At 38.2% G+C, this 16,059-nt stretch overlaps 1 protein-coding gene across 5 annotated transcripts in view; it reads right to left on the reverse strand.

The window, feature by feature from the left end:
* Window positions 1-16,059, reverse strand: part of KIF13B (kinesin family member 13B) — a 125,186-nt gene that overhangs the window by 5,565 nt on the left and 103,562 nt on the right. For all 5 annotated transcript variants that reach the window (XM_052809273.1, XM_052809271.1, XM_052809270.1 and 2 more), the window contains 3 exons: window positions 10,718-10,835; window positions 9,614-9,747; window positions 379-441 (listed from right to left, as the gene is read on the reverse strand). In XM_052809273.1, coding sequence (XP_052665233.1) covers window positions 379-441; window positions 9,614-9,747; window positions 10,718-10,835 — 315 coding nt within the window. The remainder of the gene's footprint in view (window positions 1-378; window positions 442-9,613; window positions 9,748-10,717; window positions 10,836-16,059) is intronic.

The raw sequence follows: 16,059 nt of genomic DNA on the forward strand, positions 1-16,059 counted from the left end.
AATTGGCTTGAAATGTAAAATTGAGAATTAAGCTCAACACTCAGAATAACAGACACGTTCTGTTTATAGAAAGCATCAGAGCCTAGCAATTTGCCTTTTAAAGCAGCAAAACAGCTAAATTTTAGCTAGTTAACTGCTAATGCAATCATATGATTGACCAGGCTTTCAAATATAAATGTGTAACTAGCGATATAAGGGGAGATTTTACCAGGACCCAAGAAAACACAGCAACACACACTGCATTTGTTGTCTCACAGTGAAGCAACAGTAGAAGCGCAACAGGTTTTAAGTAGCTAACCCAGCAGTTGCTTTTGCCACCTCTGGTTTCCAGGCATGTGAGTATGAAAATTGTATCATCACATCCTGGGACGTGCTCACCTGTTTTATCTTCGCAGCACTGGCATCAATACTGGCAGACTGAACCATAATTCGTGGGACGGCCTGCAGGAATGAAAAAAAACAGAGCATTGTTCACTTAAAGGATTAAATATTGTCAAACTGGTAAACATTAAAACTTACATTTGAAATTTTGGAATCACAAACAAACCTTTGTCACAAAAAGATGGAGCATTGCTGTTTTATTGCATTGTGATGACATACTCCAAAGGGGTAAAAACCTGAACCGAGGCATCCCCGAATTTTAACACATAAGCAGCTACGTGTGCAGATTCATAGTGTACAAAGTTTTCTTTTATGCAGTCAAAGACAGACCGCTGAGCAACCAGATGACAAAGGGATCTGAGGTCATGCTGGTCTGGCTAGTGAAACCCTCAGCTTCAGTCCATCTCCAAAACTCTTTCTCTATCTCCAGTATCTTAATTCAGTTTAGCTTTTAGCATTGTTCACTTTAACTCAAAAAGGAAGCCAGAAACAAGATCTGTGCATCCTCTTTTCAAAGAGGGCATCGCCACTGCCTGCTAGAGTGAAGACTACACATGCCATTTGCTAATCACAGTATACTGGTCCTGTGCCAGAAGAACCACTTCTGTGTTTCAACAGTATCTTCTTCTCTTTTATCACATGGGGCTTGATATGAAGGTATTGACAATAAATGTCCCTCACTTGCTCCGTATTCAGGTTTTTGTGTTGAAGATTTGAAATAATCACTCTCCTAAGACTATAACAGCAAATTGTGACACTTGACTATAAATCTTAGGCTAAGCTGTCAGCTTGGGCTGTCACGCACTGTTGACACAGGAGGGAAAGGGACCACCAGTTCAATGGAGAACCTTGGGAAAGGGAAGCATGAAGAAAAGGAGAGAGGAGAAAATAGCAGAAACATCTCTCTTCAGCGCCGTTAAATAACATACTGCAAGTGCAGGCTCATACTTTCAGGGAAAGAGCTCTTTAAGGGCAACATATTATACAATTTGGGAGCGGTCTGCTTTTTTTCTTTTTTCTCCAAGGGACTTGAGAACTCCTACTGTAGAAATAAGCAGGCAGTGCTCATCTCCAAGACAGCTATTTCCCGAATTCAACAATCTGTTTAAAGAACTGAAACTTTCCAGCTGAAGAGTAAAGTACTCTTCTCTTGCATCCCTTCTAAGTACAGTAAAGCAGGAATATGACTATCCTGTCCCCAAAAGAAATAAACATGGGAGAAAAGAACAGCTATTATTTATACAGATTGTCACGGACTAAATAAAAACATGGTTGTTCAAGGTAAAAAACAAAAAGACAAAAACCCCAACAGGTTCACAGTGGACCAAAATAATTTTAAGACATTAAACCTTCAGTTCAATAAAAGAAAGCAGGAAAGGAGGGGTTTGCTTGTCATTAAACCTGCTAACGGAAAGTATACCACTGAAGTGGGGTTCAGAGCAAACTGGCTCTATTTCGGGTGCACAAGGTATTAGCATCTTGAGATCCTTACTAGGACATGCACTGGGGCTCCAGGAAGCAGATGGTGACCCAAATCAGAACAAATCAATGAAGCCTAAAAATAAACACATCTTTAGGGCTCATGATCCAGTGGTTTTTCAGACACCTCGTACTCCAGAACTTCAGTTTCCTTTGGAATAAAGTGGCAATGTTTTAAGACAAAAGTATTAACCTGAGAATGACTGTAGTACTGACTTGTGGCCGAGTCCAGACATAGCTTAGAGCAATGAGGTGTGTGAGTACTCTGACTCGTCCTAAGTATTAACTCAGGCATGCAAGGATAACTTGATTGTCCTAGCAGCCAAGTGTTTCACTTTAACAAAGACTAGAGAACAGAGGGATTAACTTTCTTAGGAGAAAACTCTGCAAATTTTAGGTTTAATAGAAGCTTATCACGGTGTTAAAGGGAGCAGAGTATTTGGCAGAACACTTACTCTCTCCTCTTCAACCATCTTTGAACCATGGGTTGGTCCATCTTGGGACTGCAAAGCCAAGCTATTAAATATCACCATTTAAAATAAAAAAAAAAAACCAAAACAAAACAAAAAAAACCCCCTGTAGTTACAAGGCATTAGGGCTAATCCCTAGGCAGACACTTACATAGCACTTTAAACCTTTTGCAGAGATGCAGCTGAACCTCAGTGAGAAGCCAAGGCTCTTGAATTCAAATTATCCTAGTTAAATATCTCCATGCTCCAATGCTAAAAGCACTGCATTTTGGCATCTCAGAAAGGTTGTGCAAAGGAAAGACACTGTCCTTGTTGCTTCCACACTACTTACTGTTTGTGATCTGATATAGGAGGGGAAACAGCCTTTTTCAGCAGACCTGGTATCAGAAGCTAAAGCCAGCGCCAGCCTCTCACACTGGCACCATAATACAATTTGATCTTTTTGCCCCATTTTCTCCCAGTATACATGCTGTCTCTGGGCAGTGCTTTGAGGTCTAGCATTATTATCCAGAGATAAGCACTCAGAACTGGAATAAGAAAAAGTATTTAAAGATATTTCTCAGTTCCTTTGATTTCCTTTTCTCCCTTTAAAACAAATAAACAGAGGAAAATGTTTGTTTCGGTTTTTTATCTCTCAAAAACCTTCAGTCTTACAGCCTGTAAATCCATGAAATCAAAAAATCCAGTTGATATCAAATAGCAAAAGAAAGAGAACCGTTACACTTTAATCATTCCTCATCAAGTTCTCCTCCTGAAAGGATGACAAATCTCAAAACTACAATAACTTTGCCAAGCACTGTTTAGAAAAACATGGAGAAAAAAGCAATTATGAGAAGTGGCACTTGCCCAACTTTGGTGTTGACAAGAAACAGATGGGCAGAAACACCCTCACTGGGGTAGCAAGGGTACTAAAACAAATCTTTGTTATGAAATGTAGTCAAGTTACTTGGGGGGCATACTGAAAACAATGTGTTTGACTATCTGTGAAGACATTTACTGGATGAAAAATATTTCTGAATTGAGAGCCAAATTCTGTTGTTAAATGTTTGTAGATAGCGACTGCTAAACTAGACATATATATTTACCCAATGGCAAAACATGACCCTTTTACAGTGATAATTTTTGGCACAATTTCTTCAACCAAGCTCACAAAATATGGAGTAAGAGAGAACATAAAAGAAATTCACTTTAAAGTGTCTCTGAATCTTTGTAGAACAAAAATTGTCTTTTTCCTGAGAGCTGCTACTCTGTGCAGTGAGTGTATAAGAATTTCTAAGAGTGCGTATTTTCCAGTGAGATGAGAGGTTAGTTTGCACATACTTTGAGGTGACCAAAAGCCATGTAAGTTACTAATGGTTAGCGTAATCTGGAGACCTACCTGGTATGTTGGTGAGCTTGAACAGACAAAGCAAACGTGTATCTCACCCCACTTACAGAGGCACCAAAATGAATCCTAAATGAACTCTTTTTATACCATTTATTACATATATATAATGGCAGTCTCTTCAATGAGCTCAGAAAAACACATTTGGTATTTCTATGTCATTAAACATTTTGTAAAATGCCTCTGACAATGGTGACTGATGACTTCAGTACAAAGCCTTTTGCTTCACGTCACTGGATGAAAATCCTTCAATGTTAACACCCAATAAGCAGAAAGTTCAGTGGCAGTTAAGAGAACAGACTGGGCCAGCGTGTACAAGAATTATCCTCCCAGCTCCACAAATGGTCTAGCCAAGGTTATAGCTGATGCAATCCTAAAAGGGCATTATCAGAAAACTTCCATTGCTCTTGTCTATGCTTTACCATCCACAGATAGGAACGACTGAGCTCAAGGACTGTCACACTGACAGCATTATGCTCACATCACCATTTAAAAGGAGCTATTGGAAACTTCTGCAGCAGGGCATAACAGTTGCTTCATTAAATGTAGATTTAAATCGGTTTTGAGCATGCGGGATAAAATACTTTCACAAGACATACACAGCAATGCAGTAAGAATTCTGAATCCCCTAGTACATAGCCAAAAAGGTTGAATCCATTTTAAAAAGCTCCCCCCCCAACAATATTCCTCTCTGCCCTCAATTTTAAAATCATTTTAAAGTCATTAATCATTCAAATAGAAAATCTCCTGCATTCCAAAAGGAGATCTGAAACCCAGTACAAGTTAGTTTGTTGGTTTTTTTGGTGTTTGTTTGTTTTCTTCTCTAAAGACACTGTGCACTTAACTATTAACCCAAACAAACCCCTCTTATTCCACCTTCCATATGTGGAACATTTCAGCCTATAATAATACTTTTGAATTCCACGTTTCTAATATACTTTATGCAAAATTAACCATATCATTTTCTATGCAGTTAAATTACTTCATTCCTAGGCCTGGGCAGATTAGAAGGGTAATTCATAACCATTTTCAAGTTAGTTCATAAAGAAGTTTCAGTGGTTTGCTCTAAGAACTTAAAAGCCAGTTTTCCATACTCATTCTTATTAAAAACTATTTGTATGAGGATGATAGGGAAAACTGAACTCAGAAAGAAATCAAAACACTAACAACTCAGTCACAAGAAGTAGACACATATGAGCTCAGCTGGCCACAGAGGATCTGTTGAGCTATGCTGATTATAGCATCCAAATGATTCTTTATTTGAAACTCTGAAAAAAGCCTTCAAGATTTTAAAGAAGGTTCTCTGAGGCCACATTATTTACATTTGATTAAGGAATGTCAGTTCTAGCAATTATACTATGCACCATGCACATCCATGAAACTGTTATTTTTTAATGCACTGCCAGAAAAAGGCTTTTGTCTATTTAGATAGCTTTTCATTAACTGCATTTCATTATTTTTTAAGATTAATTACTACTTCTGCATCAGAAGGTGAAAGAGAAAAAACTTAAGAGCTGCCCTTCTCCATGTGTCACATGTCTGCATTTCTATACCACAAAACAAAAATGAATTATATTAGCACATGGAAATTCAAAGAGTTTGGTTGTTTGTTTTTTTTTTTTACGATAGCTGTGACTCAAGATCTCTCATTTAAGCCATGTGCTAACAAAAAGACATCTGAGCACCCAAGAAGGCTCTCAAGTATGAAGGTGACCAAAACCCACTTACCAAATGTACATTGGTCAGAGGAATGTGCTTCTGCCACAGCAATGTCAAAAACCAGAAACTGAAATTTAATATGTACATTTTTAATGTCAGCACCCAATGATGCCCTAAAATGTAATTACACGGGCAGTTCCTGGAGATCAACAGGGTCATAAGGTAAAGAACAGTAATTCTGCTTGGTGCACACTATGAAAGCCTCAGCATGTTAATAAAAAAGACAAGCTTCAAGAGCATGTACGTAATATAATTAAGCACAGATAGATGAAACTCTGATTCTCAATTCACCTGCATATTTTACACAAGTATTTTAAACTTTTCCCCATCAGCAATAAGGTTTGGTAAGGCTTTAAATCTTGCACACTGCAGTACTAAGCTTTTTAAAGAATAGACTAGGAAAATAAAAAGCAATTCCAGCAATCCAAAAGGGTTTAAATTGCTGGCTTTTTTTATTTACAGACTACTGGCAATTAATTTAAAGGCATCAGATAATGGAGAAAATAGGCATTTCTAACTTAAAAGTATATAAACAGCTTCATCAGAAACCAATCTTTTAGGTACATAAACAGCTTCATCGGAAGCCGTTCTGCTAGTTACATAAAGAATCCTATTATGCCAAATTAATTCAATCTAACTAATTAGAGAGCAGGAAGTTCTTTCAATTATTTTATGTGCTGTCTGAGAAACACACTTGAATACGAGAGCAGATTTCATTAATTGCGGTTCATTATTCTCCAGATTAGTTACTAAACTTGCATCAGAAGGTCAAAGACAGCAATTTTGTTAGCTGCCACCACCTTGAGTGGAATGTCTCTGCATTTTTGAAACTCAGGCAACCACTGACTATAAATAAAAATAGCACTGGGAAAGACCATTTTGTTAAGGTAACTTCTGTATGTGCTTGCTTACTTTAAGGTTGATGCCAGCCTAAGCAACAGTGTATGATTGAAATAAAAGGCTGCTAAAAGAAAAAAAAAGGTATTTTCAGAATGAGTGATCAGAACTCCATCTTCTGTTTACTTGCACAGAATCAGAGATTCAGTAACGCATCCACTTGGAGAGCTGCTTGGTCATGATGAACTTAACTTCAGTTATAAACTTGGAAAAAGGTTAAGTACTGCTTCCTTGGAAAGGATGCTCAAAAGCACTAAAATGAACTTAACCATAAGACCCTGCTTATAAGGCGCAACAAAACAAATCTGATGCTTTCTGCAGAGATGTACAGCCATCTAACCCTGATAATTTAACTATAACATATTGGAGATTTAATACAACAGCTGGGTCAGCCATCTAGCTCAAGACGGTTCACCAGCATTTTTCCAGAATGGGTTTTAATGACATTAGATAATTAAGTACTCTCAAATAATGTAACAGATATGCACTGAGAAGGGAGCTTGACAAGAACTTTGGAAATTCTCTTTTGCTGAAGTTGTTCAATGAACCAGGAGAAAGTAATAAACTGATCCACTTAGCTTTTTGGTATTTATGTTCAAAAACCTGTTATTACATATCTGCTCGTTTGCTTTTAGCCAGGAAAGGATGATTTAGATCTTTCCATTTTCTTTGTAAAGCATTCCTTTAGTAATTTCTATTCCTGAACCTAGCTCTCCTAATTGTTTACGGCAACAGAAGTCCAGCAATTCCCAGTTAGGGGTCAGATTCCTTTGGAATTACAGCTGAAAAATCCTTTCGGCTTCACCTCTCCCTCATCCTTTTTGTAGTTTACCACCTACTCTCACCTTGCACATTCATTTATGTCCCTTGCCACTGTGTATCAAAGTTTTATTCTTCCACAGAACTAAGATGTGTTGTTCCGTATTTTCTGAGACTCAGAAATACCGGTTTTTGTGTCCTCTCCATTGCGTAGTTTACTACAGTTATGCAAGAATTACTAAGCTCGCTGTCTCGCTCTGGCAGGTTAGCGATAAGGTGTTAAAGCTGATTGCCAAACACTGACCCCCATAGCAGCCCCATCGTCCACTGAGTACAATAGCCATTCATCACTGCCACCATTTAAATTCTTCTGGCCACATTTGCATCATCAGGCCATTATAAAGAAACAGCAAGAAAGATTACTAGACATAATATTTATGATCTTAAAGCCGGTCTCGCTACAACAGCACATATTTATTTTTTTTGTGCTGCACAGGAGCAGCTGTAGCTAATTCTGTAGCAGTTCCTTCAATTTTTGCTCTCTCTTCTGTGCACTGTGATTGCTAACAGGAGTGAAGAAGCCCTGTTTCCTTACTGATAGAGCTGCAAAGAATATCTATAAACCTCTCAAACCAGTGAGGTGTATTTGTAATACAATTGACTTGTTCTATTACAACACTAAAAGTAGCAAATAATTTCAAGATTTCATTTTATTATACAGATTCAGGGGTCATGGAAAAACTTAGGTTGCTCTCCAATGCAACCAAGCATTAAAACATCACACACTCCTGTTTATACGTTAGCTTTTATTTTTTTAAAACAAAGCAGAAATCGCTTTCCCTCTTATTAAAAATTGTTGTGATCACGATCTGATTACTTGAGTTTTCATAGTAATCCATAATATAAATTAAAATCTCTTAAAAAAAAAGATGTCTTTGTAGTTTAAAAACTGACTTCAAGACAAATAATGCAAGACTGATCTTGAACAGTAGGAAGGAGTGGGAACAGGTGGTTAGACTAGAGGCAGGAAATTAGGCCTTGCTTCTAATCTCGGCTCTCATTGATTCGGTAAGAATTCAAGAAGTTGTGAAAGGCTCTCACTGCAATTGTAAAGAGCGCCTATTTGCATCTTTCGATACCCAAATACATTTAAAGAAATCCACTGTCTCAATTTTAATTCTCTAAATTTCATAGCTAAGTTTATACAATTCCAGTCTCAACACTAAGGCTGTTGTAAGCAAAAGACAACATGAAAATGTAAAGCATTAAATTAGATAATATATGGGAGTAAAGTTTGCTCCTTTTATTACTTTGTAGAGAATAAAACCACAAACTAAAAATATTTTAAATCTGCCTTATTTTTATTTGTGCTATGTCTGTCATAAGTTACTTTTAAAAATATTTAAGTGTTAGTGTATTTGTTTTTACTCTATTTATTTATTTAATATTTCACTGTACTTCTGCAATGACAAAACAACTTCCTGTAGTCCTGGGACATTCTTGTAACAGCAAGTTTAGTTGCAGCAAACAATGGAACAGAATGTCTGGATCCAACCACAAAAAATAGTTGCTTGGGGATTTTAGGGTTTGTTTTGCTTTGTTTTGAGAAAGATATCCTTTAAAACATTTGTCTGCACGTCAAGAGGTGAGGAAAGGCCTAAGTTAACAGGTAATGTGCTTCCAGAACTCCAGGCAAGTGAACAAGGTGATAGCAGAGTTAGCTGGATGGTTAACAAAGCATGGACAGACATAGCATAGACAAAGCATAGATTTCCACAAACTTTCACAAGTGAGATCTGGCTCCAGATTTATCTTCATAACAGTTTGTTAAATCTTCCAGACTCACACTATAGAGGACTATTCCTTTATAAATAAACTACAGCCTCTCAAATAAAGGAGATAATATTATTTATAACGGAATTCTGTATTTCATCTGTTTTCTTTAAAAGACAGTAGCTTTTTCTAGTCTGCTTGACCATGTGTTATCTACTGCACAGAAGCCACATCTGGAGCAGGTGGAGTTTTGCAGCACAGCATCCAAAAAAAAAAAAAAAAAAAATCAAATGCTTCTCTGACATGTGCAATAGACAAGAGAATGAACAAAAGCAACTGTCCAAAGTACATAGCAGAAGAGGGTAAAAGGTGACATGAGCTGGGGCGAGGGGTGGGAGGGAATGGCACATGAAATAACGAATTAAAAATAGAATTACATTTTCCACTTGGCAATACACAAACAACACTAAGTGCACTTCATAAATTTTACTATTGTTGCTGCAAGTGGTATTACCATAAATCATGCTGGTACTGTACTTGGCAATTCTAAAAAGCCAAGTGGGCTGAGTGTATCAATAAGTTTAAACAGCTCCACTATCTCTGGACAGAATGGAGGGGAAATGCATCACAAGACTTTACTATGACTAAAAGCTTGGTTTGCACTGCAACAACTTATAAAATTGCATTTTGCCAGCAAGTCTAACAGCACTCACCAATATTACTGCATAGCCTATTTGATTCAATTTTTTACCTGCTGTACAAGAGGAGAGGTCTGCCTGCCCTTTTTCTCATCTCTAACGGGAAAGAGAGACTTCAGCAGCTTTGGCATCTGAGGCACAAAAGACTTTACAGGATTCAGATAGGAAGCAGCAAGGCTACCAATACCTGTTGGAAAAATTAAAAAATAAGAACAGTTATGCTTTGGGAAAGGAAAAGGAAAAAAACAAAACCAACCCAAAACCCCCTAAACAAATTTATTACAAAATGTTATCATTTTAGTCTAAGATGACATCTTCCAGTGGTCAAAGCATTAGCCAAGGAAAAGCATTGAGTGCTTGTTCTTCCTTTGAAAGGGACATGTGTATTTGGGTAGGTCTTAATCTGTGGCCTCAGTACACAGAAAATTTTTTTCCATCACATGGTGTGAAAAAGCTTGTCATTTGCAACTGGAAACATAAAATGCTTTGTAACTTGCAGAAGCAGAAAAAAAAAAACCAAACTAGAAGCAAAATTGAAAAAGGACGTCCATACAACACACAACTTTAACGACAATTACAAAACTTACTGGAAGCAGAAGATGCGAAGATTCAAGTTAAGAAACAATGTTAGGGGCATTCAACTCTCCTTACTCATACTGCCATTTTTTCTACACTACACCCCCTTGAGAAAACCTAGATAGACATACAAAACATCACTACTACATATCTCTGCGCTCTCAGTTATATACTAGGCACATCAGCTGCAAAATATCCATCCAATTCCAGTGCTCCTTGTTTTCTAAAACATTAGTAGCCTTACTGTCTTTGTTGTTTTACTGAGGTAACAGCATGTTCCAGCTAACTTTTGGCTTTTGAAATTGAACTACTGAGATAAAGAAAACTTTAAACATGTGGCATTTGCCTCTTAGCAGAACTAGTATCAGATTTAAAGAAAAGGCTAGTTAGAGTTGCCTAGAGTCTGAGTAGCTTAGCCACAACTGCTAAATGTTCACAGAGAGGGAACTGCACAGACATTGCTCTGGAGAAGAAATTTCTCTGCATCTCTGAAAGCAGCTCAGCTTTAACTGACATTCAGAAGCTGCAGTAACTTCACTCCATTTTTGGGAAAGTTGTCTTAGCTTTAAGAAAGCCCTTACCTGGATCAGGAGAGTGGTTTTGCTGCCCAGAGCCTGGCAGAGAGGTACGAGATGGACTAATGCCTCTACTGGAATTTGCGGCACCTTGGGATACGTCTTGTTGACTCTCCCATCGGCCCTAGAGAAAAAAAAGTTTTATTTTTCAAAGTTAGCACACCAGCTAAAGTACAGCAATACTTACATACCATGCCAGCCTTCACAGCCCCTTTGCAAAATTCAGAATGCACAGAGCTGAGGAAAAACCTTTCCCCAGAGGCACTTTTAGTTGAAACACCCAGTCCTGCAAAGATAAGCACCCTCAGCATCAAGGCACAGAAAAAGTCTACTTATAAAGCTATAATATTTCACTCAATTATACAGCTGTGTTTTGGAAGTTGAGTACATTACAACCAGGTGAAAATAAAATAGTACTGTCTGCCCCAAATTCCTAAATATGTTGTGTATCTACTCTGGAAGCAGTCATGAGTGAAGTCTGGATGTAGAGTGTCAGAGAGAAGGGGTGAGGACAGACAGAGCTCCGAACAAGGAAAGAAATACGATCTTAGACCTAAAGGCTGGACCTAGGTCTAGGGTGCCTAGGGTCACAGAATGGATGAGCTGATGAGATCAAGAGGAAACAACTGTAGTACTGCAATTTTTCTAACAGCCTGGACAACAAGCTGTGGATACCAGGAGCCAAGAAAAAGATTAAGTAAAGACAGGTTAGAGTTTTGACATGGTTAGTGAAGATGAAACATGATGATTTTCAGATCTGCAAGAGCCTGAGTGTAGATAAGGTAGGAAGAAACAGCAAGCAAGAAGGTGGTAGGCCATCTGCCTTCCCAAGGTCCCAGGATTCTCTGGTTGGATTTTCACATGGATCCCAAGGGAGGTACACACCATTCTGAACGTGGGGTGCCATTTCTCACACTTTTACAAAGGTCCGCTGTGGTGTTGCATCTTTCATCTCAACCTTACAGGTCAGAAACTGGCTCAACGATAAAGTCTCTTGGCTAACAGAGAGAATCTCCAAGCTAGTATTTCACACCAGTGCACAAGTGTCAAGAATCTATGGGGCCAAATCGTTTTTTCCTAACTCTATCATCTTGATATATAAAATTGTTTACCAATTTGTCTGCAATGGTTACACTAAGTGACTGGCCAGAGGGTGTGTCTGCTGAAAGTTTCAGCTGGATACAAGACCGTATATTGCTTCACCAAACTGAGCACCACGTTAGGTGTGCAGAGCTGAGAGGCAGGCACTGAAATCCATGTGGTTGTCCTGCAAACTTCTGATATGGGCACACTTGCAGTGCCTGTCAAAGTGGTTCCTTTGCACTACTAAAGAGTAGACTCCAATAAAGCTATATGGTGCTAATTTACTTAATTTATAGGAGACCTTAAGGCAACTCAATATCCATTTAAGAGTCTATAGGTCAAAAGAATCTGGTCTCAAATGCTACAAGAAGTCTCAATGTGTTGCAGAAAAGTATTGTCCTGTTCAGGTAGCAGAGTGCCCTCAGGACTACAAGCCTGCAAAGTTTCACCTTTCCAGAAACAGAGGTTGCAAAGATGGGATGATGCAGCCAAACCAATACAAACTGAAGTCTGATCTCACTTCTGGTAGAGTTATGCTATGATTGGTACAATACCTGTCACTTGTCTGGATTATATAGTATCTGTACCTGAATCTTGCTTGTTCTCTTAAAAGACATAACAGAAAGAGATGGTATAATGAACATACTAGAAAGGAGTCACAAGGGATGGATAGACCTGCTACATCCCAGACCACAAGTTTCATGTATTTTTCCTGGAGGAAGAGGGGGGAAATGTGCCTTTTCAAGAAGCTTCACACTGTTGGATGCAAGGAAATAATCCGACCTTGAACAGAAAAATGACGGGCAGCTAAACTAATCTTAACTGTAACTTGAAGTCATGAATGTTTCACAAATAATAAATAAGCCAGGATAGGAGGAATAGATTTCTCCAATGGGTTGAAGGTCACACTAAGCAGCCCAGAGCAAAAATCGTTTCTATTTGGATCTATAAGTTAGTCCCACAGAAGCTCTCCTGCTTTGAATAGCAAGTAACTTGCACTTTTGCAGAGCAGCACCCGTCTTCAGACCTCTACTAGCTAACATCCATATTATTAGATGTAGAGACAAGAGGCGCTGTTTCTGTGAAGTAACATTTGGGATACCTAAAGACTAACGGATGTCTGAGTTCACTGGAGGCAGCCATCCTGAATGTCAAAACTGATATAACCCAGGCTGGGACTAGCAGTAACACCAGGGGTTTGTTTAGTCTAGTATTTTTGAGGACTTTGGTGTTTAAGCCCTTCTTGAAAGCTTTCTGCTCTGTCGGCATAGATGATAGAGCTGTTCTACCCAGACCTTAAGCCCCCAACTTAAGCATTATCTTTGACCTGCAACTCATTTATGTCTTACACACATCAAAAAGTCATGCCTATGTCTGGAAAATTCTTTCTACAAGATGCTTCTATGAAACAGTCTTTCTTATTCCACTCCCCAGAAACTCTTATTCAGGGTTTTGCAGTCTTGTGTTTCAACTAGTGCAGGTTTCTTTCTGGTGGCCTTACTGCATGCAGTCTTGTCCCACTTATATCCATTCAAAATACTGCTTCAGAGACTGCTTTCTTATCCTACCATTTTGATCATTTCACACGCTGCACCAGACATTGAAAGCCAGCATGGAAACAGCCAATGACTTCAGAGTATGCTCAAACTGTCTTCCCCTTTGGGATATGAAATGTTTCCTGAAGTCTCCTCCTCTGGCACCCACTGACAGGTTAGTTTGCAGGAGAAGACCCAAAACATGAGAAAAGAGTTCATACTCTATCCAGATAGGGAAAATATCTCAGTGTAATTCAGTATTTTTTGGATGCACCAGCTCGCGGTGCTGAAAGAGTTTTTAAAAAAAACAAAAAAAACCCCCCAAAACCAAAAAAACCCCAACTATTTGGTGGGAAGTTGTCACAAGACTCAAACAATCTTGAAATATTGTTAGGTTTTCTTGCCTTCTGGTCTGATGTGCCATCAGCCTGGCAGATGTTAGCATTAATTAAGAAAAAGAACTATGGAAGAGTGCAAAGCATCTGAAGGCTTCTTTTTTGGAGGACATAACAAAGCTTGATTAGTGTTACTTTTGGATCTTAGGACAATGATCCACTTACTAAAGACAAATGGATAAAAGGTGACATGTCTTAATAATTTTCTATCTATAGGCCAAGCCTAAGTGCTTCTGGAAACCAAAGAGACGTAAGAAACAGAAAGACTATTATGGGAAAGTTTTCTAGCTTACTAGAACACTGACTCAATGCAGGTAAGGAGCATCTGAATCATTTTCTGAATCACGATTTGCTGAGTCAGAACTTCCCTTCATTGACTGTTCCTACAAAAATAATTTCAGGCAAGTATCTTGACTTTCTAAACCTGTTTGGAGAATACTGAAAAAAATTGGAGTAGGTAAGAAACAGAGCAAAACACTTTCAGAATATTTATCTTGCACAGAAAGAATGGCAATGTTCAGTGACTTTTTCCTTAGGAAAACCTTTGTTCTTAGGATCTTTAGGAAATTTTGCTTCAGCCTTGATATTATCGATGACTGCATTTCTATATAATTTTAAATATTTTGCCAGGTTAAATGAAATGAAGGTCCTGAGAACAGAAGTGTGCACTTGAGAAAAGGATTTGTCTGGACATATACTTAGGGCACGTTGGGTTTTTGAAAAATGCTTGCTTTGAAGAGAGCGGAAAGATCATCATTTTAGACTGAAGGACAGATTTGTTAGGGGTAATGTGAGCTTCAACTCTGAGGTGACAGCAAACCATTAAAAAGTAAGTAAATCAGGGCAACAGGTGGAAAAACATTTGCGAAAGAAAATACTGGAGACAACTGAAAGGGTCAACTGTTGTGCGAAGAATCTGCAGAGGCAAAAGGTGGTTCACGAATGATTGATTTTACTAAGCTGGATTGAAAGATAACCCATCTCAATCTCACAAAAAGAAAAAAATATAAGAATTATTAACTATATTAACTTGATGAAGTTCCCAAGTTTCACATATGCATGTTATATAGCACTCTCACATGATTGCTTTGTGCATTCACTACACTTAAAGTCTAAGCAATTGGTATTATTTAAGTGCTGTGAATCTCTATCAAGAAGGGTGGTGAGAGAAAAGAAGGAAGCTTGTAAATCATTTGCCCAGAGGAGCCATCATTTCATGAATATATTTAGTCTCTGCCAAGTGACCAAACAGAGGTCAAGTGACTTAATTTAACAAATCAAAAATAGACACCGGAAGAATGCATGTCCCTTGATGTATTTTGATATGGAGCTGTTTATAAAGTGTTTTATTTCTAGAATACCTTCTCCTTCTTCTCCTCTGCTTTCCCTTCTTTCACACATCCTCCATGAAAAACACCAGGGAATTTATTTCAGGTCAGCACTGACATGCACAAAATCTTTAGAGCAAATATGGGTGATCACTACCTAAGTCATCTGTAGGCTTTACCTGACAACAATTCTTTTCTTGAAGTTGACAGACCATTAAAAAGCTGCCACTGGGTAAGAGAAATGAATAGTTCTTGTGGTTTATTATTTTAGCAGTTCAGAAAAGGCTTAGGAAAAAGTGACCATGTAGCACTTACATATAAGCATTCAGCTGGGACAAAAGGCACTTGTTCTCGTGAACAGCAAGATTATTCAAATTGATCTACACAGTACCAATTTGGTGAAAAAACTCTGGTTCCCAGTAAAACCTGACAAAAAACCTTTCCCTGCAAAAACTTAACAGTGGCACAATCTTGTCTTACTTGGCTTTTGGATACAAGGCTTTTGAGCTACAAACTACTGGACCTTTGGGAAAGGAAGGATGGCTGTCAAAGATAGAATGGCTATTGTGCAAAGTTATTTTAAGAACAACTCATGAAATTTTTAATCAGCATGTGATTATAGTCTGTAGAAGACCAGTAAAACAAGTCAGAGGTGCCTTCCATTCTTTGTGCATCTGATTCATCCAGTTTAACTCAACTGAATTTTTAAACTTCCAACGCAAGCTCCCTGGAACATAAAAAATCCAGCTCCATATCTTACATCACCACTAAGAGACTCTATACTCCTGCATCACCTGGCATGTGCTGATGTGCAAGGTGAAATAAAATTCATCTCATTCTCCTGTAACGGTATCTGTAGTGATAACAGGAGTAAAAATTGGCTTTTTCTCATTTAAGCAAGCAGATGTAACTTAGAGGAGAGACCAAATGCAGTCCTGTTAACCTAATATGAAACATCCATAAGACTGTCTTCTGAAGTAAATTTAGGAGGCATCTCCTTGCCTTCC

The sequence above is a fragment of the Harpia harpyja genome, chromosome 15 (assembly GCF_026419915.1).
Source record: "Harpia harpyja isolate bHarHar1 chromosome 15, bHarHar1 primary haplotype, whole genome shotgun sequence".
Taxonomy (NCBI): domain Eukaryota; kingdom Metazoa; phylum Chordata; class Aves; order Accipitriformes; family Accipitridae; genus Harpia; species Harpia harpyja.